General features: G+C 45.6%; 1 protein-coding gene across 1 annotated transcript; it reads left to right on the top strand.

The window, feature by feature from the left end:
- The first annotated feature begins 13,794 nt into the window (after positions 1–13,794).
- NCOA4 (nuclear receptor coactivator 4) lies at positions 13,795–24,041 on the top strand. The gene is given in 13 exon segments (XM_065670794.1): positions 13,795–13,996; positions 13,999–14,248; positions 14,250–14,331; positions 14,333–14,358; positions 16,885–17,038; positions 17,488–17,628; positions 17,747–17,835; positions 18,328–18,436; positions 19,028–19,099; positions 19,725–19,868; positions 20,095–21,096; positions 21,578–21,667; positions 22,243–24,041. Coding segments are annotated over 13 exon segments (2,352 nt in total). The 5' UTR covers positions 13,795–13,809; the 3' UTR covers positions 22,249–24,041.

Below are 24,041 nucleotides of genomic sequence, written 5' to 3'. Positions count from 1 at the left end.
ATAGCTTTAAGTATCCAAGTTTTGATAATAAGCCTAGGTGTTAAAGTTCCTTTTATTAAAGCTGTACTGGAAGAGAAGTAACTGAAACAAAGGCACTTCTGATGTTATTTAGCATTTATCTAAACAGTTTCTATAGGGGATTATTTTATGGTCTGGAGTGTCATAAGTAGTAGCAAACATTGATTTGTTCCTTTTTTTTAAACATTACACTTTACAAACGCTAAGCAGTTTAATGGCCTAAAACCTTGTGTTGTCTGTTAGCTTGTTCTCAGCTGTGCAGGAGAGTTAAAGGTTTGAACAGTCAAACTAAAGCTATAAAATAGCAAGCGTACCTTGCTCCCATGTCCATCATAATCCATGCTTTTAAGCTATTTGACATGTGGGATAATCTTGATTCTCCTTCCCATCCCTGCCATACCAAGCATTCCTCCAAAATAAAGCCCCCGGCTTTAAGGAAGATGATAAAATAGGACTGGTATCAAACAGGTCAGAAAGAGAGAGTTTGCAGAACAGGCTGGAACAATATGGCAAAGTCCGTTGGGCGCTTTGGCTGTTGCGTACTAGAAAAGCTGGAACAAGTGTTAGATTTCATACCGCTCTGATGCGAATTGCTTATGGTTTATGCATTGGTATGGATTTGCACTAAACACTGATTACCATTCCTGGGTGAGGAAAATAAATTACAAGCAAGGAGAAAGGACACCAATGGTTTACTAATTGAGAAAATAGATGTTCACTCATTACAGGCATTGTGAGTCTTTAGAATAGTCATTGGAGTTGCTGCTGGTAATGCAAATAGTGTTCGTGTTTGAGGAGACCTCACCTGGAGTATTGTGTGCAGTTCTGGTGTCCTCAACATAAAAAGGACATGGAACTGCTGGAACAAGTCCAGAGGAGGGCCACGAGGATGATCAGGGGACTGGAGCACCTCCCATATGAAGACAGGCTGAGAAAGTTGGGGCTGTTCAGCCTGGAGAAGAGAAGGCTGCGTGGGGACCTCATAGCAGCCTTCCAGTATCTGAAGGGGGCCTATAGGGATGCTGGGGAGGGACTCTTCGTCAGGGACTGTAGTGACAGGACAAGGGGTTACGGGTTAAAACTTAAACAGGGGAAGTTTAGATTGGATATAAGGAGGAAATTCTTTCCTGTTAGGGTGGTGAGGCACTGGAATCTGTTGCCCAGGGAGGTTGTGAGTGCTCCATCCCTGGCAGTGTTCAAGGCCAGGTTGGATGAAGCCTTGTGTGGGATGGTTTAGTGTGAGGTGTCCCTGTCCATGGCAGGGGGGTTGGAACTGTATGATCTTGAGGTCCTTTCCAACCCTAACTATTCTATGATTCTATGATTAAAATACAAGGTGTATTAATGGAGAGCTGGAAAAAATACTCATGTGAATATTGGCTACATGGATAAAATAACTTGTTTCATTTATACGATGGGTGCCTAAAAAAAAGCGGGAGGTGGGGGAGGAGAGGCCAAAACCTGTCAGACATTTGACACTGACTGACTTTATTGCGATTGCACAGTTTTACTTTGAGATACTCTCTGCCTGCAGGGTTAAATACCGAGATAGAGGATATTATCTCAATGTTGTAAATAAAAGCCTTCCATAGATAGGTCAATTCTTTAAGGAAAAATAGACTGAGAAGTTGCTTGGCCAGTGTCATCTCAGTTAGTTTTATAATCACTGTGTTTATTTGTTTGGTCTTCTCCTGAAAATGTCAGCATGCTCTGAGGAATGGCTTTCTGGAGCTCTGTTTGTGGCAGGGTGCTTAATGGCTGCATTAAGCAGGTGGGAGGCCACCTAACCAAATTCGTGCCAGGTTCAGAAACATGGGTGCCTCCGTAACAGACTTCCCAGTGGTTCCTGCAGCCCCAGGGTGATGAGGAGACAGCAGCACGGGTGCGGTGTGCAGCTGAGGGGCAGCCCCACGGTAGGAGTGCTGTAGGCGCTCTCTCACCCCTGGGCCAGTCTGCAGTGTTTGCGCATCACTTGCCTTTGGCTTCATGCATGTTTTAGTTGCTACGGCCTGGATCCTGAGCTGGTTCTGCTAAGGACGGCCACAGGTTTCACCCTTCATATGCAAGTTTTGCTGTAGAAACCCCTGCTCTAGAGTAAGCTCATCTTTCCACATGCAGCTTAAGAAATGGTGTGTTGTGCAGCTGAGCCAAAAGACCCCATGGAGCAACACTGCTCCATGCCCATAACTCTCGGGGACAGGGGTGACAGGGGTGGAAAATACACTCTGCTATTCTATACCCAACTGTAGCCAAAGGTGTTCCAGGGTAAAAAAGCATCTCCACTGTACGGACAGAGGAATGTGTTTCTCCCCGGTCACTTCTCTGCTTATGGCCAGTAAGAAACAGTGGCAAGCTGGACTAATTGCATTATTGGATAGACATTTAGTCTTTTAAATCCAAAGCAGTAATGACCTGTCTGGAGACGTGCTAAGAAGCCTTCTGGAAAGATGTCACACTGTTACAGATGGAATAAGAAAAATGTACAGCTTTACTCAGGAAAATTAATGTGTGGTGAGATTGGGATAAAGCAGAATCTTGGTGCAGAGGTGAGACCCAGGAACCCTGACTGCAAACAGGGAGCAGGGCCAGGTGCCCCCCGGACACTGCTATAGCCCCCTCCCTGGAGAGCTGCTCCAACTGTGAAATTGCAATGTTAATACTCCGTTGCCATCTGTTCCCTTCAGATATGCTGAGGTGATTAATTCGTGTTCTTAAGCCCCTTGAAAATGAAAGCAGTCTATTAGTGCTAAGTAATACTGTTAATTGGCAAGAGGAAAGAGGCAGCATGTGGGTTTATGAGTTGGGAATAAATAATTCCATCAACTCCCCCAGTACCAGTTAAATAACTTGGTGGGACTTGCTGCGTCAGTCACTTGTGTCTCTCCCTTTGAGGGGACCTTGAGACTCTCAAGAGTGAAGCAAGTTTTGATTTCTAAGTTTATTTCTTCTCCCTCCATCCAGAACTATGGCTCTGAAATGAAGAACATAAGGTGCCTCTTGAGCTTCTTTCCAAAGCCTTGTTATTTACACAGGTCACAAGATCCAGCTGACCTCTGCAAATAAGGAGAATCTAATGCCCGTGAACGGGTGTGCAAAGCCCTGGGCTGCTCATGTCTGCAGGTCCTGTGTGCCTGCTGAGGCGGGGAGGGAGCCCTGGTGTTTTCTGCTGATGTTAGGGTCCAGGGCATCCCGCTCCCCTGCCCTTCTACCAGGAGTAGCTCTGCAGTGCCACACGGTAGGCTTTGTAGGTGATGTGTGGGTAAGTGAGAAGCTAGTTCCTTTTCTCAGTTGAAAAGAAACTTGCAGCCAGAAACTCTGCCCAGTATAAAAACGGGTGTGCTCCTTTTCACCTCTGCAAGCTGGAATGAGCGTATCCATTTTCTGTGGAGCAGAACCCCTGTCCCGGGCAAAACCAGTGCTGCGGCATTGGTTCTTCCTCCAGGAAGTCCTTCACAAGACTGAACACATGGTTGCTTGTGGCTTTTACTGCTGGTCTGCATCAGTGAAGGGAATGGTGCACATTCTTTGCCATGGTCACTCGGATAGCTGGTTTCCATCTCAAGCTGTGGAAGTGCCGAGTCTTGAGCTGACTGCCACCATATGTACAAGGGTCAATGTGTTCAGATAGCAGAGAACTAAGCTGTAGCTTGTGAGTGTTTAGAAGCATCAATCCTACCTACTATGTGACCTAAACAGATGTCATCTATCTTATCATCAGCCTTTCAATACACTATGGGCCACAGTATATATGAAAGTGTCTACGCCACTCAGATGACATATGAAGGAAGCTTAGAAAACAAAGGGGGGAATCGTAAGCAAGGAACTGACACTATGGACCTCCATGCTGTTCCAGCCACCTCCTTCCTGCTCACCTATGGGCAGAAAAGACAACTCCAGCAACAACGGTGTTGGTGGTGGCTCGGTGGTGTGACCAAGGAGGGATTTTGTCTGCCTGGTGTTAAAGGTAGTGTAACATGACGAACCTGGGTCAAGCACTTCTATGCACTCCCCTGGCCACGATTCCATCTCCTAGCTCCACCTGGTGCTCAGCGCCTGGCACACAGCACGGGCTGACAGTACAGACCTGCTCTTTCCCCAAGCATTTTCTGGTCCCTGCTCTCTCCTGCAAATTTTACTGTAAAGCTCAGATGGGGTCACAGCTTCCTGCACAGTGACTATTTCTGAAACACCCTTTTGCTTGTGCTTTCTAGCATACAACTGCTGCCAGCAGCTCTTCCCAGTGCAGGAAGCACTATCCACTCTTGGGCACCCTCATCTGATCTGCACTGTGCTGCCCTGGTAGCAACATCAGTATCCTGGTTTTGGCTGTAACTGTTAATTTTCTTCCTAGTAGCTGGTGCAGTGCTGTGGTTTAGCTTCAGTCTGAGAATGATGCTGATAACGCACTGATGTTTCAGTTATTGCTCAGTAGTGCTTACCCTGATACAGGACTTTCCAGTCTCTCATGCTCTGCCAGTGAGGATGGGCACAGGAAGCCAGGAGGAAGCAGAGACAGGACACCTGACCCAAACTAGCCAAAGGGATATTCCATACCACAGCACGTCATGCCCAGTATATAAACTGGGGGGAGTCACCTAGAAGGGACTAATCATTGCTCAGGCTGGGCTGCGTATCAGTTGGCAGGTGGTGAGCAATTGTATTGTGCATCACTGGTGTTTACTGTTTTTTTTTTCCCTTCTCCTTTTAGTTTTATATTCTCTCCCCTTGTTATTTCCCTTATGATTATTATTAGTAGTAGGTTTGTGTTATACCTTTGTTACTGGACTGTTCTTACCTTAAGCCATGGGGTTTATGTTCTTTTGATTCTCTTCCCCATCATGCCTGGAGAGGAGGTGAAAGGGAAGGGTGGGAAAGTGGCTGCGTGGTACTGAGTGACTGCTGGGCTTAAACCACAACAATCAGGACATGGAGCTTCTGGTCCTTCCCCTGCCACAGATGCAACACGCTCAGGAATAACACATGCATAAGAAGTCAGTCCTTTCATCTCCTCTAATTGCTTTTTGCAATGGTTATAAGTAATTTGTGTTGGCTGTAGTGCAAACGGCTTCACCCCAGGCTGGGACTGAGCAGAAATTCCTGCATGTGGGTAAATTAAATGCTGTCTTGTGTTCACTATGTCTGGAAAACACAACAAAAGCCAATGCTTCGGATAATCCAATTTCAGGAAAGCCTGTGCATTAATTTGAATTCATGATGTGATGGGTTACGCTGTAATTTCTTCCTTGTTTTCATAGTGATCTGTGTTTGTGCAATTTCACACTTTCAGCATCGACCTCACTCTAACAGTAGAATTAGGGATTAATTTAGTGCCATGCTGCTGGAGCTGCTTTCTTAAAAAGGGCCTTGGAAAAAGACAAGTGTTTCTGAGAAAGCAGAAGAAACCTGGTTTGATTGTGTGATACCTGTTGCTCGACAACCCACTTACATGATAGCAATCAGGAGAGCCCTAACACAGCATAGTTGTCAGATAAAACAGCCCTTGTGCAGTAAGCCTGCACTGAGAGTCCTTTCTTGCTCCAGTTTTGACTGGAATTATGTGTGTGTGTATATACATATATAGGGAAAAAACAGTTCAGTGTTCAGTAACCAAAATCACACAGCTGTTTCGTTATAGCTGTTTGGGACAATACAAGTTTTTGAAGTAGGTTGAAGCTTTGTAAGAGTGGTTTTAGTTTATTTAAAATTGTTTGCAATTATACACTGTTTACATGTCTGCCTCCCTCCTAGTGTGAGGCCTTCCGTGCTGTGCCCCAGTGCTGACATGAGACCTTGAGAGGGGCTGCAGGAAGCATGCACATATACCCTGGAGACCCTTCCCTCGTGTTCCAATATAGGTGCTTGTGAGTCACCAGGTCCGTGCCTTCCCTGTGCATTTTCTCCTCATTGGGTTGTTAGTTAAGTTTTTTGTTATTTTTCTCACAGAATACCTGGGTATTATGTGCCTTTTAATGAAATAAAGTACTTCTCTCTACTGGGGATGTTAAATTTGGAAGTTCCTATGCTGTGCCAAACACCAGCTCTTTCCTGTATCCCTTTCCCACCTTTCTAGCATTGCAGAAGCCAGCTGTCTTTTGCCAAAGATGATTAATAACAACCTTTCATAGAGCTCATCTCCTCAACCCTGCCACAACAAGCAGGAGGTAATGAACAATCTGGAGAAACAGATTTATCCGGATCAAAGACTCTTTGTTTATTTTCTACTTAAAGGGCAAAGTGAGTCCCTAGGAATAAGCAGGTTTTTCACAGACAGTGTCTCAAAATCAACTCAAACTTAGTTTCATGACCAGATGCTCTCCATTAGCCTGTATCTGAGCTATCCTCCAAGTAGCCAAAGGCAAAGCACTTGCCTTGTCCCAAAAGCCATTTACTTGCAGGCTGAGAGGCGTGTAGCTTTTAACCACAAAACTCAGTTCTTTGGGAAACTAGAGATCCCTGAAAATTTAACAATGAGCTCTACACTTGCATGGGAAACTGTTGCATGGATGTTCTGATTTCTTGCATTTACAGCATTTTTAACACCCCAGCTGTGCCTGGCAGCTATTCAAAAAGTGACTGTGTGGTGTATGAGGAACATGACTAAGGATTCATGTTTAATATATATTTCCTTTCTCAATATTTCAAGTTGTAGGAGCCACCAAGCCTAGGATCAATAAACTACTGTGGGGATGTGAGTTTGCTTATGGAATGTTTCTCTGTGTACTGCAGGCTGGCCGGCAAACTGTGGCAGAGGGCATTTTCAGCCAAACACCGCAGGGAGAATTATATCAGGCACTGAAGCAAAACCACAGTCCTGGCCTTGACAATTCCTGTTACAAGCATGCACAGCCTTCATGACAATATTGTCAGTGACATGAATAGCACTGTCTTGGAAGAGGTCACTGCTGAAGTCAGTTACACACTGACGAACAGCACTTCATATTGGCACATTTTTGTGTAGCTATCAGGGCATTCCTGCTGTCATTGAAGATGTGGTCAGGCCTATTGTAACCCACAAAACACACATGGACATACTCTCATTTGTTAAGCATGTGTGAGTTGCAGTACCGATTCCTTAAACTAGAGGAAGGGAAAAGGCCAAGTGTGGCATGAAGGAAAAGGTTATTAAAACATCTGTTTGTAGTCTATGTATGAAACAGTTTGTGAAGGAGTTCAAAAATACTTAGTTTATCTCTGGCAGTAGGATGGCTCAATACAAAAAGCAAAGATTTGAGGTGAGTAAATACAGTGCATAGAGCTTTGAATATCCCCTGTGGGGAAATAAAGCCCTGCAGTGACTTAAGGTGGACTTAAAGCACCACCGACTGCTGCCCCACTGCTTCTTGTGCTGGTTGGTGGCTGCAAGGTCAGCCTCTGGCCACGGGCAGGACGAGCTGTGAGGGAAGGCTGGGACGGATCTGGCATGCAGCTGTGGGACCCAGTGCCAGGTCACAGCCTGCCTGGAAGGGGACCAAGGACAGACGTCAGAGAGGATATGTGCAAGGGAGGGCCAGGCATCCGGGCTGGAAGGAACAAAGAGAAAACAGCCGGCTTCCAGGGCACGGAGATTGATGCAACTGGTGATTCCTCCAAGAGCTGCATGGATGCATAATTCCTACCATGGCAACTCTTCTGTAATTTCATACTCTGCTTTGGGACCGTTGCTGAGAGGAGAGGCTTCAGCTTGTTAGTCTGCCTCAGCATCTGGCGTCACCTCCAGCTGAGCAATGCTTGCTGCACTGACATCAGTGTGCTGCATTTCTTTATGTGCTGCTTAACTGTGTGGTAGAGTTGCAGAACAGGGACATACATTACAGGGCTTTAAAAACAGGAGTTAACACAACTGATTCTCTTCAACTAAATTACTGTAGTTACTGAAAGAGGAATGGTCTAAACAGGAACCAGAAACATTCCTCAAGAACATGTGTGTAAACCCCCTGAATTTTGCTATAAAATCACTGCAGCAGAGAACATTCCTCAGGTTCTTTGTGTTTTGGGTTGTGCAGAGTAGTACAGTTTGGCAGGCCAATACCTAAGAACTGCAGGAAAAGCTTCCACTTCTCTGCCCAGGTGCCTGTTTCGGGGAGGGGTGAAGGGATGAATCCTGCCCTCCCTTTTACTCTCACACTGCAGCAGAGCAAGAAAGAATGTCTTGAAGTGTACAAAGAGGGTCATGAAGCACTTTTGCTGAATCAAGGCAAAGCCAAGTGATGGCTTGTCACGAAGGTGTGCTTTATGCTGCAGGACTGCATGTGTGATTCCCATCCAGCAAGAAATAGTACAGGATTTTGGATACAGGAGCACGTTATGTGGTGTCATGCACTTCTCAAGGGAAAAGCTGCATGCATTTACACTCATTAACTACTTCTGATGTGTATGTAGATCCCTTTTATGCATCCAAAATGCTTCTTTTTGTACTCTGGTTGGGGGCTTACTGTCAATACTGATACACAGTTTTATTGAGTACCAAAGAACGACACAGTACATAAGTCTCCATCTTCACTACTGTTTGAAGAGGAGGAGATCTTGTTTATTTTTCCATAAAATTGCATCCCTACCCAGTCTTTTGCCCCTCCTTGAGCAGAATGCCAATCTGTCCTTTGCTTAGGCTAGAGATTTTTTGGTCTGCTGTGTAAGTTTGGGTAAAGGGGATCATCTGGTGTGGCGACAGGTATGGCAGAGGGAGGAGTGGTGTGCACTGCCATCAGTGGTGGGAGGAAAGAGCACACTAATACGTGTCTGGCTCCTTTCTCTGAAATTCCTTTTGGAGGAGATGGAAGTTGTATCCAACTGGCGAATCCTCCTAGGAAAGCATAACTTTAGCCACAGTGAATCCACACAGAGAATGTACCACATGAAGCAAATCTGCTAGCACGAGTGCCTCCACGAAAACCACGCAAACCACCTGGATTATGACATTGCCAATACCAGGCAAGTACAGAACAGCAAACTGCTTTGTCTACTACGCCTGACTGCCCAAGAGAGGCTGCTCTCTCTACACAGGACAGTCCTGCTGGGTGACTGGCTGTGGGGACACCACAGGTACGTGAATGCTGCTGGTTTTCAAGGTCAGACAGGGTTGGTATTATTTTTTTCTCTTAAATCCAAATACACAGAGCAGGATTATATAACACATCCTGTCTCCTGCGTGGTTAGATGGGGAAGCCAAATGCCTGAAATGCAAGTTCCTAGGGCAACAGGACATGTGGGATTAGGTGGCTGACTCTATTTTCTCTTATGTCAGCATTGCTTTATTTGTGCAGCCATGAGCCCTAACCACAAGTAAGGTCTTGGCCAAAAGAACAGCTCCTTGGTCTGTGCCCAGAGGATCTCCCGTGTTGGAAATGGTGACTCAGCTACCACATGTATGCAGAGCTGCACAGCTACTTGGGTTTCCATTTGATGCCCTTTTTCTCTGTTAATGTCTGTTTTAAGTACTGTGCAAACACCTGCATGCATTCCCAGAGATGTTGGCTGGGTGGTCCCAGAAATGCTGAGACCTCCTTGCCTTGAATAGCTCTAAGCATGGGCAGTACAGCCTGCTCTTGCTACCCTCCAGATCAGATGAAAACTCTGATGGCAGGTATTAGGAAGTATTCTGCTGTGCTCCATACCTGAGGAAATACAAAACCAAAACAGAGCACCTGCGTAAGGCCAAACCAGGCAATGCACACTGCGGATTTCCCAGAGGCACAAAAAAGACCAAAACCTGAGACTCGCTACGTAGAACCATAGAATCAGCCAGGTTGGAAAAGACCTTTAAGATGCTGAAGGGCAACCATTACCCCAGCACTGCCAAGACCACCCCTAAACCATGTTGCTGAGGGCCTCATCTTACACGTCAGCTGGTATGTTCTGTATCTTTCTCCTCTGCCCTGTTCTGTTGCAGGCAGGGAAGGAGGCCCAGTGTTCTCCGAGGTTTTGAAGCAGGTCAGGCTGGTGATGGTACACTTCAACTCTGCTACCTGCTGCTGTGCTGGGCAGTGTGGTTTGGACAGTGCGCGGCTGTGGGAGCCAGGCAGCCCGCCAGGTACCCGCCTGCCTAGCAGCCCCCCCAACCATGACAGGCAAAATGGGAAAGGGAAGTACGGGGCCGGGGTTGTCAGAGGTGCCCCGCTGCAAGGCCTCATCCTGCTGGGGGCCGCACCAGGTGCTGCGCAGCTGGCATGCCCTGCCCTCCGCCAGCACTGCTGCCGCCCTGCCCCGGCTGGAGGCCGCCATGGTGTGTGCGGAGGTTTGCTGTGCTGGGTTTGGGTCGGTGTGTGTAACAGCACCCCGTTGCGCCGCTCTCACAACCCCAGCCGCCGCCATTACGGCGCCAACGGCCGCCAGGCCCCGCAGCCGCTCCGCCGTGCCGCTAGGGGGCGGGCGGGGGCGGCGCTCTCGCGAGAGCGGCCGTTGTTCGGCGGGCAGCTGCGGCAGCGGGAGGACATCACGCCGGGCGGCGGTGAGCGCGGCGGGAAGGGCCGGGGGGGACGGGGACGGCCGTGGGTCCCGCAGGCCGGGCTGGCTGCCGGTGCGCGCTCGGGGCCGGGGACGCGCTGCGGGCAGGAAAGGTGGTGTCGTTGGTCTCCGTGCGGGTGTTCTTGCAGCGGTGTCGGTGTCGCCGCAGGCTCGGGCCCGCTCGCGGGAGACGCACGGCCCTGTGCTTGAGGAGGTGGCTGCCCCCCCCCCCCTTCCCGTGCGGCGCGGCCGGGGTTCGGCGCAGGGCCGGCGGAGCGGCGCTGGGCCCCGCGTGCAGGGGAGGCAGTAACCGAGCGGAGCCGCTCCCCGGTGGGAGGCGGCGTGACCTGTGTCCCGGGCGCCTTGCTTGCGGCCCAGGAGTAGTGGGCTGAAAGTCGCTGAAGCGGCACGGGTTGGGTAGGGCATGAGCCGGCAGGCCGGTCGGGAAGCCAGCGTTCTGTGGTGGGGGGCTACCGCTGATGGAATATGAAGACATGGGTTGTTTCATTCATCTCGCTTTCTCTTTATGCCCGGGAGAAGTTAAGCCGCTAGCACACCTAAAGAAATCTTGCCCCTTAATCGAAAAGTCAAAATCTTTTGTAAACAGCTGCGCTTTTCGAAGGTGCAAGCAGTAGCAATCCGGGTTTGGATTCCAATGACCAGGAGTGGTCATGCACTGTGTTTACGGGAGGTTTGGCAAGCGCATGTTGCTAGGTAATTGGTAAGTGGCTTGAGCCAGGGCTTTCGGGGATTTTGTTTGATATGCTTTCAGCTTCAAACTCTGTATTTGTGGCTGGGATCACATGCAAAAGCTGACAGAGGAGCAAGATTGTTACAGTAGGGTTTTGGGTAAAGTATGCAGTCATGGAAGGGAAAGAAAGCTGGCAGTCATATACAAATACTGTTCATAACTCTGCAAGTGCATAATGTATTGATGGATGTATCCCGAGCATGGCTATGCTATCTCCGGGGCCATATGCTTCAAGCAGAGTGAGGGATTTCGCAGTTGTTTTCCAAAGGGTTTTAAACACAAAAGTCTGAAAGCTAGTTGTGTTGTAATGTGAAATCTGTTAAGATAACAATGTGTCTTTTCCACTCTGGGATACCTACTTTGGTATTATATATAATCATGGCATATATATATAATCATGGCATAGTGATTTCAGGCCTTCGTATTCAGATGTTCTGTGATTTTACTTACATGCTTGCTGTGCTGTACTTAAGGAATACGTTTTTGCAATTGATGGTATAAAATGATGACCAGGCTTCTTGTCACAGCTGTACTGGTGACTTGCAGCTCTTTAGAACTCAGCTCTCGTGAAAACATCTCAGTACATGTGTTCTGTGTACATGCACAAAGAGCTTACTCTTCCAGGGCTAAAATAGGCTAGAAATGTAGTTGTGTGTGTTCAGGTCTACAGCACAGATCCAATACAGTGCAGGCAAGTAGAAACTGCCTGAAGTTTAGAAAATTATTGCCTGAAACTGTTAAAATTACTGTCCTTTAAGGGGTTCATTTCACTTTCACAGAATCCCAAGGGTTGGAAGGGACCTCAAAAGATCATCTAGTCCAACCCCCCCGCAAGAGCAGGGTAACCTACAGTACATCACACAGGAACTTGTCCCGGCAGGCCTTGAATATCTCCAGTGTAGGAGACTCCACAACCCCCCTGGGCAACCTGTTCCAGTGCTCTGTCACTCTTACAGTAAAGAAGTTCTTCCTGATGTTAACGTGGAACTTCCTATGCTCCAGTTTACACCCATTGCCCCTTGTCCTATCACTGGATATCACTGAAAAAAGCCTAGCTCCATCATCCTGACACCCACCCTTTACATATTTGTAAACATCTCTTGTTCAGAACTTTTAGAGGTCATAAACTGACACAGGGGAGATTTAGATTAGCTGTAGGGAAGTTCTTCCCTGTGAGGCTGGTAAGACACTGGAACTGGTTGCCCAGAGATGTGGATGCCCCATCCCTGGCAGTGTCCAGGGCCAGGTTGGACAGGGCTTGGAGCAGCCTGGTGTAGTAGATGGTGTCCCGGCCCATGGCAGGGGGTTGGAACCAGATGATCTTTAAGGTCCCTTCCAACCCAAACCATTCTGTGATTTTTTTTTTTTTTTTTTTTTATTAAATTGTTTGTGCACATGGCTTGTGACTTAAAAAACATGGTGATGCCTGCATGTTTTGGAGCAAAACGAGCTCCCCAGCAGAAGCTCCACACGGATCCTGGCTTGTGATGTGAATGCTGTACTGTACAGCATGCTTGTTATGTTTGGATGTAAATGGAATGTTCTGAGATTCAGCTCATGTACTTAGACTACTTCACTCCCTGACCGCAGCTCCCAAGCACCCGGTTTGGGACAGCTGCTTAAGAGGAACTACTGTTTTTTTGGCAGGGTAAAATGGAAATGAGGGGTGATTTCAGTTTAAGCAAGCCACCTGGTCTAAAACCACATAAAGTCAGGTCAGAGAAACCCTTGGAACAGCCTTGTCCTGTCAGCTGAAAGAAATTACACATTTATAAATAGAGTGTTCAACGTGAGGTTTTGTTCCCTTCAGAAGCTTTTTCCCAGTAAAGCCTGGAATCTGCCATCTTTTTGTGGTTATTCAGCACCCGCTTGAAATGGAAAACAATGATCTTGCCAAGCAGTGGCAGGGATGGTTGTACTAAAAGTGAAAAGCTGGTAAAACCAGTTTTGTGCTGGCCTGTGGGCAGTTGCACCGGCAAGGAAAGGTTGTCTCTGCTCCCCAGCCGTGGGACTTAGTTGGAATCTGATATACGACTTTTGTCCAGCAGTTTCTGATCTACAAAGAGAGAAGCAAAAGAGGACAAATAGAGGAAGTTACAGCTCCGGTGGAGGTTGTACTGAGCCCCAGGAGAAGTAATGCTGTGACCAGGAGTTGTGGCTGAAGTGACAGCTCTCGAGTGAGGCTTTGGGTGTTAATAGAAACAGACAGAAATCTTTCCGCAGTTAGTCTGTGGAACAGTAATATTATCTTCCTGCCTCATTCGGGAAGTTGCTTTGGTTTCATAGCTGTGACATTTTTACTCAGTACATGCAGATGTATACGTTCACCTTCCTCAGCTGCGTGTGAAGTTGCAGAAGCAGGAATAGAAGTGATAAGTAAGAACTGTGCGTGGAAGTGTCATTTTGATCGTTCCAGGAGTTAAAGGCATCCAAGCGGTTTGTCACAGAAGGATTTCTGGAGCTTCAGAGGTTCGGGGCTGGGCTGGGTTGGGGAGCCTCTCGGTGCTGCAGTTTGTGTGTGGCCAGGCACACCAGGAAGGTTTAATTTGGCAGCTGTGTAGGCTCGCGGCCCTTTTCGCCCTTGTTGCTGCAGAAGCAGTATGTGGCTAAGCAGCCTTAGCGCTCGGCTGTGCTTTGTTGCATTTGTTACACAAAGAAGGCGCGTTGCCACACGTCGGAGGTTGCAAGCGATAGCGGGTTTATTGCAGAAGGTTCTGGTTTTGCGGTTGAAGCTGCCAGCGGGATGCGGGGCGGCGCTCGGCGCGCCCGAGGACAGGACGGGGCAGGAGGGACAGGGCAGGGCTCGAATGGATGTGCCTGGCCCCGGTCCCCGCGCGGTGGGAAGGCTTCGGGGGAAGGGGCCGGGCAGCAGCGCTTGACGCGCGGGCGCGGTGTCGCGGGGCGGGCCGCGCCGCGCCGCGGGCTGGGCGCCACGATAACGCGCGGGCGGGGCGGGGGCCAGGCTGCTCCCCCGGGCGGGCCGGACCCGGCTCGGGTCGCGGCCCTTGGAGCGGGATTTGCGGCGGGACTGGCGGCAGTTGCGGGACCTCTGTAAAGACCCTTTGGAGCCCTCGCTTGTGCAGGGTAGAAAATGGAGACCGCGTTGTAAGCGGGACGCTGGGGAGTGAGTTGCTTCCTTCGCTCGGAATGTAAGTGCAAGTTCGGCCGGAGAGGGGTCGAGGGCGGTGCATCCCGCGGCGCAGCGTGCCCACGGTGGGGCAGCTCCGTGCGGTTGGAAACAGTTCCATGACACAGAAATTGCCGGCACCGGTGACTGTTGCAACCATGTATATGTTGCAGAAGTAACTGTATTTTGTTAGTGTTCAGGCCAAATGTGCCCTTTCGGGTGCTTCAGAGCGTGGGACATTTTCATGTCTCAAAACTCCTAGTGCTGTTTGGTGGTAATTGGGAAGCAAGGAAAAGGGGGTTACCCCCACTTGTTTCTGTTAAAAGCTTGGGGTAATTGAAAAGAAGGAAGGGTTGAATCTTATCCTCAACAATAATGGTGGTTTTACTGACTAACTTTTGACCAAGCATTAGAACAGCCGTCTTACAGGAGCCGGCTGGCTGGAGGAAAGCATCATTTGTTCTCTCTGTGTACATTTTGGAGAGAGGTTCTTGCAAGCAAATGAAAAAACAGAAAAGCAACAAGCACAAGTACTCGGAGATCGTTAGAGCAGCATATGTATGTTCCTTCAATTGTATGAAGCTGCTAATGCAAAGTGTGAAAAATTTCTTCAGGCACTGAGCTGAATTCCCTAGTGGCATAAATTCAGCAAACACATAAATGGTAATGCAGGATACTTGGAGCTTGGCGTTTGTAGATACGCAGCTTAACATAATTTTCACAAAACATTATCTACTCTGCAAGCAAGCATGACAATTGCATTTAGCCTTTCAGACTTTGTCTTGGTTGTTACGTAAGAGTATGATCAATGGAATGATAAAGAATGATATGAACCTTTTTATTTTTATGACAGCTTTTAATATATCTACTATCCTTGTGTATATCTCTTCCTTTGTATTAATACTTTTAGATTACATCTGAGAACTGGGGCTTCTACTTATCTTTTTCTTGTAGACTGTACACGAGAGAGTTGATGAGCACGATAAAATCTAAGGGATGTTGTGAAGAGAAAGCTTACCCTTTATTGAACATCATTTGTAAGGTGAAGTTCATGAAACCTTACAGAATTGAACCTGTACATGAATGAGAGGATGCAAATACAAGGACAAAGCTGGCATTCATAGCAATGGAGAATGATATATTTTGGACTTCTGTACCCCATCTAGCTTGGTGTAGAATTAACATAAGCTTAAAAAAGAAATTCAAGGTCACTCTCTTGTAGCTGTGCTCTGCACTTCCTAGATGAGCTGTTATGATGAACATGGCAGTGACTTGTGTGCAGGGGTTTGGGCTGGCTCCTGTGTCTGCTCTGTGTCTCATGGCAGGGGGCACATGGGAGAAGGGGAGCGTGTGGTCTGGAGGGAACCATGTGGTTTGGAGGGAACCAAGGGAGGTGCAACCTCTCCTCACAACAAGCCTAGGTTTTCTGTCAGCTTCCACTTGCAAACTACTCCTAGCCCTCTCCTCTCTGAAATACACAACTGTTATATCTGGTGGGTCTTGGCTGTAGAAGAATTTTTGGGTTGCAGGTCATGGGGCTTGGAAATTGCAGACCAAATAGCTGCTCATTAACACGAGCTCTGTGGTTGTCTTGTCATATTCAAAATACTTAGTTCCCTCCAGAGAGGTGGTAAAATCTATGAAGTATTTAGCTTTTCTTTAATTAATTCTGCTGGGAATTTCCATAGCTGTCATTGCTGAAGACTCGTTTTAAATAGAACATGTACTGTGAGTCTTTAGTTAGTGCTTAGGAGTCACATAAAACCAGCAGGAGAATTAGAACTCTTTGATAACATACCCACCATTTAGAAAAATGCATATATCAGTGCTTCCCATTTTTTTACTTAAAGTCCATATTTAGCTTTTTCCCCCTTTCTTGCAGAATCCTTACCAGGGTAACTTCTGTAGAAATTTTGTACCTGAGCCCCTTTTATTTGAGGATACGCTGAAGCTGAGTAAGTTACCCTGGCTGTTACCCACAAAATAATGGGCAACTGCCACAAGTTTTAGCCTTTGCAGCTTTGTAAAGCGTGATCCTTGTATCAACACTTGCTTTTCCAGTTGGTCAAAGGGTATTAGAATTTTCTCATTTATGGGAGCCAGTTTGTTGGCTGTACCTGAAAAAAGGGCGACTGAAACATTTCCTTCCCCTGGCCAGGCTGTTCTCCTCCAGCTCTGGCAGAGCTGCTGGACCTTGCCTGAATCAGGCCTCAGCTGCTGCAGTTTGCTGTCTAGGCATAAAAGCCAGGGGAAGGTGCATGGCAGGGGAGGGTTGCCTAAGCTCTTGCGGTTGAAGCTGTTGGCAAATATCTGTTGGTTTTCCTGTAACTGTGCAAGTTCTGTGGGTTGAGGAGTTTGAGAGACCATTGTTGCTCCTGGAGAAATCCTCATCTATGTTTAGAAAACTTGCAGCTGTGTCAAGTCTTAGTTGGTGGTTTTTTTCCACCTTTATAGTGAAGTGGAGCAGATGGTTCCTTGTACAATGCTCTTCCTGTTCTCTTAAAGAGGAATAGAAACTATTACAATTTTTCTTTCCACTGTGTTTTAGGAACACTTCAAGAATGAGTCCACCACAAGATAGAAGCAGAAATTCTTGCAGCAGTGAGCCTCTGGCAAAGTGCCTTCAGGCAAAGAAGGACCTGGAAACAGCAATATCTGGAATTGTCAAAGCTGAGCAACAAATTAAAGAGAACTGGCGGGAGGTAATTTTAAATTCTTTGTAAAAAATGTTTTAATAACTAGTATAACTCTAATGACAATTCTTATTATTCCAGAGTACTTTTATTGCAGTGATGGCCCAAAACTTTCCTAGAGACTTGCAGCCATCTTGCTGTGTAATTTGGTCATGCTTTTGATAAAGGTATTTCTGTATTACTAGCTTAGGCACGCAGAATTTTTTAAAGCTGTTGGATGAAACATCAGAATAGAGAGATATGGCAAATAACGTTCTTTGATACTTCTTTGAAGGTGACCTTGGAACTTTTACAAACTTTAGTCACCTGATGCTGTGGGCGACTGGTTCGTTTTTTAGAAACAAATTGCTCCAAAAATAACACTTACCTGTGGGAAATACTGTTTTATCATCAGTGCAGCACATGCGTGTTCATAATGTTTGACAGATGCTCTAGAGATGGTACATGTTTCCTCACAGGTGAAAGCAAAGATCCACAGCCACATCAGCCGCCACCTGGAATGCCTGCGCAGTCGTGAGGTTTGGCTCTTTGAGCAGGTAGATCTCATCCAGCAGCTCAAAGAAGAGGCGTTGCAGCAGCAGGCGCAGCAGCTGTACTGGGTATGATTTGGTTGTAAATTGTTGCGCTGGAATTTAAGCAAACTTTGTCCTCGTGAGTATTTTCTCAATTTTAATCTTAGAAGCCAAGACAATAATGTGTGTTTTGTCTTCCATGCAGTATCTGGGACAGTTCAACTGCCTTATTCATCAGCTGGAGCGCTCCTGTAGTAACGAACTAGCAAACCAGATTTCTATTTGCCTGGAGAGGTAAATACGTTTTATGATGCAAGTTAACACAATTGCTATTTATTTTGATTTCTTAATTTAGTCTGATTTTTTTATTCTAACGGAAGTAATAATAGATCTAACCTGCTACATTTTTAATAGTTCTCGTAAGATCTTCAGAGCAGTCTGAGATATGATTCCTCTCATAATTTTTATCTTTAATTATAAAAACGGGACTACAATGAGCACGAGAGGTTTTCGTTTGTGCAGATAATGTCACGTATTAGTTGTTGATGGCAGTTGAAGTAAGAAGAAACTTGTGTTTTGCTGGCTATTTATTCTGTTCTTGGTTTGTGGATAGGCATCTCTATTCAAATATTAAAAGTCTTTTTGTTACTTAATTAGTGCCAAGTCAGTTGGAAGCCATTTTGTGAAATAACAGCCTGATTCCCAAAGCATGACATTCCAAAGCAAGAAGATTGTTAATTTTGTTTTTTAACTTTTCTTTATGTCACTATCATCTTCCTCTTTCAGATTGGAGAGTCTTACTCTTAAACCAGAGGAGTCTTCCATCCTGAATTTTGAGGCTGACACATCTTACCTTCGCCAGGCTATTACCTCATTTGGTTCAATTAAAACAATGGTAAGCACTATCCCAGGCTGGAATACTTGGAAAAAAATCCAAGGCAGTATTGTAACACATTCCAAGTGGTATTTCTACTTTTAGTTACAGCTTGAATGGATCTTGTGTATGAGTCATATGGTTTCAGCTGTATAATGTATACCCAGTGGTTTATTAACTATTGCATGCAGTTCTGATTTTGACTGAGCTTCAGTCTAGTTATGTACATGTTCTCTTAATATATTTTGGCAGAGACTGAGGAAATAATGTTAGTATTCTTACTCTATTCCAGCAGCTGAAAATTAATGTTATGGTTTTCTTTAGCTATTAATGGTTACACATCGTAGATGGCTTTCTGTGCTATAAATATTGTGGGCTTTTTATATAAGCAGCGTGTTTCCTGTATTGTTTGGGATAATTTTCTTCAAGGAAATGGACCGGAGGTGGTGTTTTTATAGTAAATCTTCCTCCATTCTGTTTTTAAATATTGAGAAAATTGTTAGCCACAAAGAACCAGTGAGTTGTAACTGTGCTTTACTTCTGCTTTTGTGTAGAATACGTCCTAGAAACTGGAGAAAACTGAGGTTCAAATGAACTTTTCTTTCCTTGCAGCAAACCTCAGAGAAAGAGAATACTTCTCCTTGGTTCCCAGGGCAGAACTGTGCCCTAATGAACTGTGAGCAGGTATGATTGTGTCTGTGAATGGTTAATTGTATTAAAGGGGAAAAGGAGAACTCGAGCACAAGAGGTTAGATTGCTTGTGTTTGTTTGTTAATGTGCTTGAGTAGCCAGTAAGTCGCTGTGGTCAGCAGCAGTGATCCGATGTTACTGCTGCAGGAACAGACACGCAAGAACATAGTGTGAAAGGGAATTTGGAGTGATATTGTCAGTCAGAATCTTCTAATTGAATGTTCCTCAATGTTGTCAAGCCAGGATTGGAACTGATTCCTTTTAATGCAGAAATTCATGGGCTGTCTTATGTTGGGCTCTGCACAGAAACAGCCTCAGTGAAGGAGAGTAGTAAATTGGGAATTGTGGTCAGAAGGAGGGTTACAGGTATCAGAACTGTGCATTGTAGAAGTTGTCACTTTGCTGTCTTGTCATTTGCTCTCTGAAGAATCTGGGATCACAAAACAATCTGTCAGTGCAGTGGTTTAAAGTCATACAATCTTTTTGCTTACTTAGAAGGGGCTGATTTTGATTCTGGTTCAGAAATACTGATGCATGCTGAATGCCTGTTCTGATGTTCACCATAGATTGCCTCAGCAGTTAAGAGCTTCTCATAACCAAGAACTTTCTTTCTCCGCAGAAGACACTGTATGGGACAGTGAGTGCCTCGCTTGCTGACTGGTTACTTGGGAGCAGACCTCTGGGTGCTTGCCAGGCTCCTTATGTTCCCAGCACCAATCTTGCAGAATGGGTTGCACAAAACCATGTATCAGAGCCCAGCCAGGTAAGCCTTTTATGCACTAACCTAGTTTTTAATAAAGGGGAAAACAGAGTTTCTGACTGCAGGCAGAATGCAGTGGGAATTAAACCTTCTGTAATTCTCTTCGCTCTGCCTCATGGTGAACTAAGACTTTTGCACTTGCTATCAGAATGCTCCAATCTGTACTGTGCAAACAGTCACTGAACATTGCCTTTCAGTGTTAACACGTGTTCTAATGTGTCTTTACTAGGATTTAAATTCTTCCAAAGTTTGTTATTTTGAGCAAGCCTGGGGAAATCTGAAAGATTTGGAAAACTGGCTCCTGCAGAATCAACAGCGGGATGTTGCTGGGAAGACAGACTCCCCTGGCCACAAGGACTCCACCTCTACTTTCAGCTCGTCCTTTTCCACTATTGAAAAGGTGGAGGAATTAGAATCCCTTGGACAAGAAGAGATGGACCTTTCTGACTGGCTGCTTACAGCTGACACAGAAAATGGAAGCACTGCTTCAGATGAGAAATGGAAGTATGAATTCAAACCTTTTAGGGAAGAATTTAATCTGAATGATTGGCTCCTCAAAGCTGAAACATGTACCAGTTGTTGTGGCAGCCAGATCAAAAGTGTGGAAATTGAGAACCTGGGAAATCTGAAGTGCCTGAATGAGCATCTCGATGGAAAGAAATCACCCCCTACATCTGCTGTGAATGCTTGGCTTCTTCAGCATCCCCAGGCCCCGTTTAAAGTGGAAGATGTGTGCAAAGCTAATGAGCTGTGTGCCAGTTTTTCAGAATGCATGTGTGATGAAAACTGTGGAAAAGTGGCTCTGTGTAAATGGCTTCTGAAGAAAGAAGGGAAGGATAAAAACGGCATTCCAGTCAGCCAGAAAGATGTACCAGGCCCTGAGCATGAGAAGGCCAAGTCTGCTACCAATAGCTGGCTTAACCCCACACAGCAGCTCACAGGGGAACCTGTTAGTGCAGAGAAGGCAGATTATTCAGCAGAGATCGCAGAACCCTTGAAAGTATTGCTTGAAAGGCCTCTGACAAGCTGGCTAGTTAAGGCTGAGCACAAAGCAGAAGGGGCAGAAGAAAAGGCGAGTAGGGAAAAAGCAGATAATAGTTTCAAGAGTCCTTTCCTAGACCTCTTCCACCTCCCCTTGAACGTAAATAGTTGGGTGCTGACTTCAAACAACCCAGAAAATGCTAACCCGCCTCCAGCAGAAGATAAATGGCTTCTACGCAAGAAAGCACAAGTGAGCATAAGTTTCTGTTACTTCGTACCCTAAACCGATGTGCCAGGTTTATTGTTTTTCCAGATTTAATGCTTGCCTCCTCTTCTAAATTCATAGCTCTTCTGGATAATACTGACTGACAGTTTTTAGGTGTCTTACGTCTTGTAATGTTTTCGTGATTATTACTTAGTTACGTAGATGAGGCCAGTGTTTTAACACAAAACAAGATCATGTTTTACTGAATGAAGCAAGTATCTCAAAGTCTCAGAAGTCAGTTTTATTTTCTGTTTGAACACTTGACAGAATGTGAAGATACATCAGAATTGTAGAATCATAGAGTCGACTAGGTTGGAAAAGGCCTTTAAGATCATCAAGTCCAACCTTTACCCCAGGACTACCAAGTCCACCACTAAACCACGTCACTAAGGGCATCATCTACATGCTTTTGAACATGAATGTGTTTATGTTTGGAGATCAGTAATTGAGGTGACTTCTCTTTCAGGACTTTGGCCTTCCTACAGTTTGTGACCTTTTTGCCTGTATGAAACTCAGTGGAGATAAAGAGAAATGGCTGTATCAGACTCCTTTACAGGTAGGATGCACAGAATGTATGAGAACAGCTGAGCCTAAATGTAACTCGGGGGTATGGAATACAGGCACTGGCAGCTAACTGGCATCTTCACAGTTCTCAAAATGTAGTGTCTAACAGCACTGTGATTCCCTCCCACACACCTTTTTAACAGCTTGGACCATTCTAGTTTTTCATCATTCCTCCTCTTTTGATCGCAAGCCAGGAAGGGAATTACTTGTGTTCTTGAGTAGATCACTCTTCAGCTGATTGACATTTGGTAAAATCTTGGTAACTACTGTAACTAGAAGGTGCAATTAGTGTCTAAATTTCCAGGCAGCTTCTCTCTTATCTCAGTAGTGTATTTCCAATTGACGTCATGTTTTCCTTTCTGCTGAGATAACTCTTTATCATTGTTTTTGAAGTTCATGAAGAAGTCCTTCTTAGCGGGCGCATTGCAAGCCCTAGAAGGCAAGATACTCAGTTCCAGGAAGTATGTTAGTATGTTTTTTTTTCCCAGGGGGTGTCTCACGTTTTTTTTTCCAGAAGTGTTGCTTTTGGTTTACCCCAGAGAATAACCCCATTTCAAATTTGTTTAGATGTGAAGAACTGGAAGCATCGAAATCGTCCCCTTCCCGCTGATGGATCGCACATCCCGCTGAGTGACTGCAGCCAGCTGAGTTCTTGTGTTTTGTGTTTGGCCATCCACTTTTTCTTCTCAAATTATAACGAAGATTACTCATATAACCGAGTTACAGTGCAGAAGATGCCTTTTTGTCATGATTAATTTTGAAATGTATATCCACTGAGCATAAACAATCCAATACTATAGAGATGTTAGTAAATTTGTATCTGTTATGGGACTGTGTGATTCTTTTTAATGGGTTGTCACTTGAAGCCAGTGCAAATATAAAGCAGATCTCCCTGGTGCTGTGAAACGTTCACCCTTGGCAGGGACTTTAGGAGTGTTGCTGTTCCTTTCAGCTGCTACAAGTTTGTGGTGAGGTTAGGTGAGGTGAGCTACAAGTGAGCTGGGTTCCAGCTTACTGGGATTGCAGGATGACTTAGGCTGTATTTGAAAGTTAATTTCTTTTATTGAGCAATTGCGAACTTTAAAGTTTCCATTTGCATCTTGTAGAAGGGCATCTCCCGGCTGAGTGTGTGTAGTCTAGACTCTGAAAAAGACAAGAGCTTACGGGACATGACATGTGGCAGGAGAATCAGTAACTTAGTTGTGAATGAAAACTTTTCTTGCAGATCCTTGAGCCCTTCAGAGAACAGGGGAGGGTGTTAACCTTCATGCATCAGCAGATCAGATCCTGCTGTGTCCCCAGCACTTTATAACGATTTGAATTTCACTGAAAAAGCTCTAAGATGAAATGTGTATGTTCCTGCTGGTTCTAGATAATTCATAGTGAACTTTTATTGACTAAACCACTGGAAAGCAGGCGTCTTAGCCACATAATATTTAAAGGTAATATTTGGGGAATTAGATGCCTTCTCCTCAGATTGATATGATGCTATTTAACTGGGAGACACTAACTTAGTAAACTGCATGGCTCCCACTGGTGCATTTTAAACATATTTAATCTATCTGTGGAATTCCATGTTATGCATATGAAAGTGGGGTTGGGTAATTCTGATTCCTGTAGCTGTGGACATAATACGAGCAATACCTCTTCAGCTATTTAGCATTTTGAGCCCGTAGGAAAGAGTGTGGAGATGGAAATGTGGATCACGCCTGTCAGCTTGCATGAAAAACTGTGAAGTTACATAGTTCCTGGTGCAACTTATACTGGCTCTTAATGACTATAAAAACAACCTCCCCTTCTCCCAGCCCAGCAGCCTGGCTAGGAGTAAAAGTGATTGTTGTTCTTCACAACCTTGTAGAAATGATTAGCAAGATCCAATGTTGGTGTCACATGGCAGTGTGAACATGTGCCTGCCTGACGGAACCTGTGCATTTGTCAGTTTAGTCTGAGAGAGGGACACTGCACATCTGAAAGAGGCCCTGAAAGGGCCCCAAAAGGACATCAGCAGACCACCTGCAGTGCTCAGGCTTCTGTAGTCAGGGCTTTCTGCTGAAAGCAGTAACATGTTTCTGAAGTTCTCTTTGCCCTTTGAACGTGTCCTTGCTGCTGCATGGGAAGACTGCACTGTGACTAACTCCAGTAACAGCCTGATTTGATTAGCAGTTGAACTTAATAAATGTGATTGACGTGCAGCCCACCTTATAATTCCTTGTAGTCATCATCGTGTGCTACTTCATCAGTTCATTACGAGCCTTTAAAACTTGAGGGTATGTATTCCTTTACTTACTCAACAACTTGTTATCACTAATTGATATTTATGTAAAACATTGATTAGTCTTTTCCATTAAAAAATAATTACAACCAAA

Source organism: Lathamus discolor, chromosome 3 (assembly GCF_037157495.1).
Source record: "Lathamus discolor isolate bLatDis1 chromosome 3, bLatDis1.hap1, whole genome shotgun sequence".
Taxonomy (NCBI): Eukaryota; Metazoa; Chordata; class Aves; order Psittaciformes; family Psittacidae; genus Lathamus; species Lathamus discolor.
The sequence above is the reverse complement of the archived record's forward strand: the minus strand, read 5'-3'. Positions and strand labels throughout refer to the sequence as shown.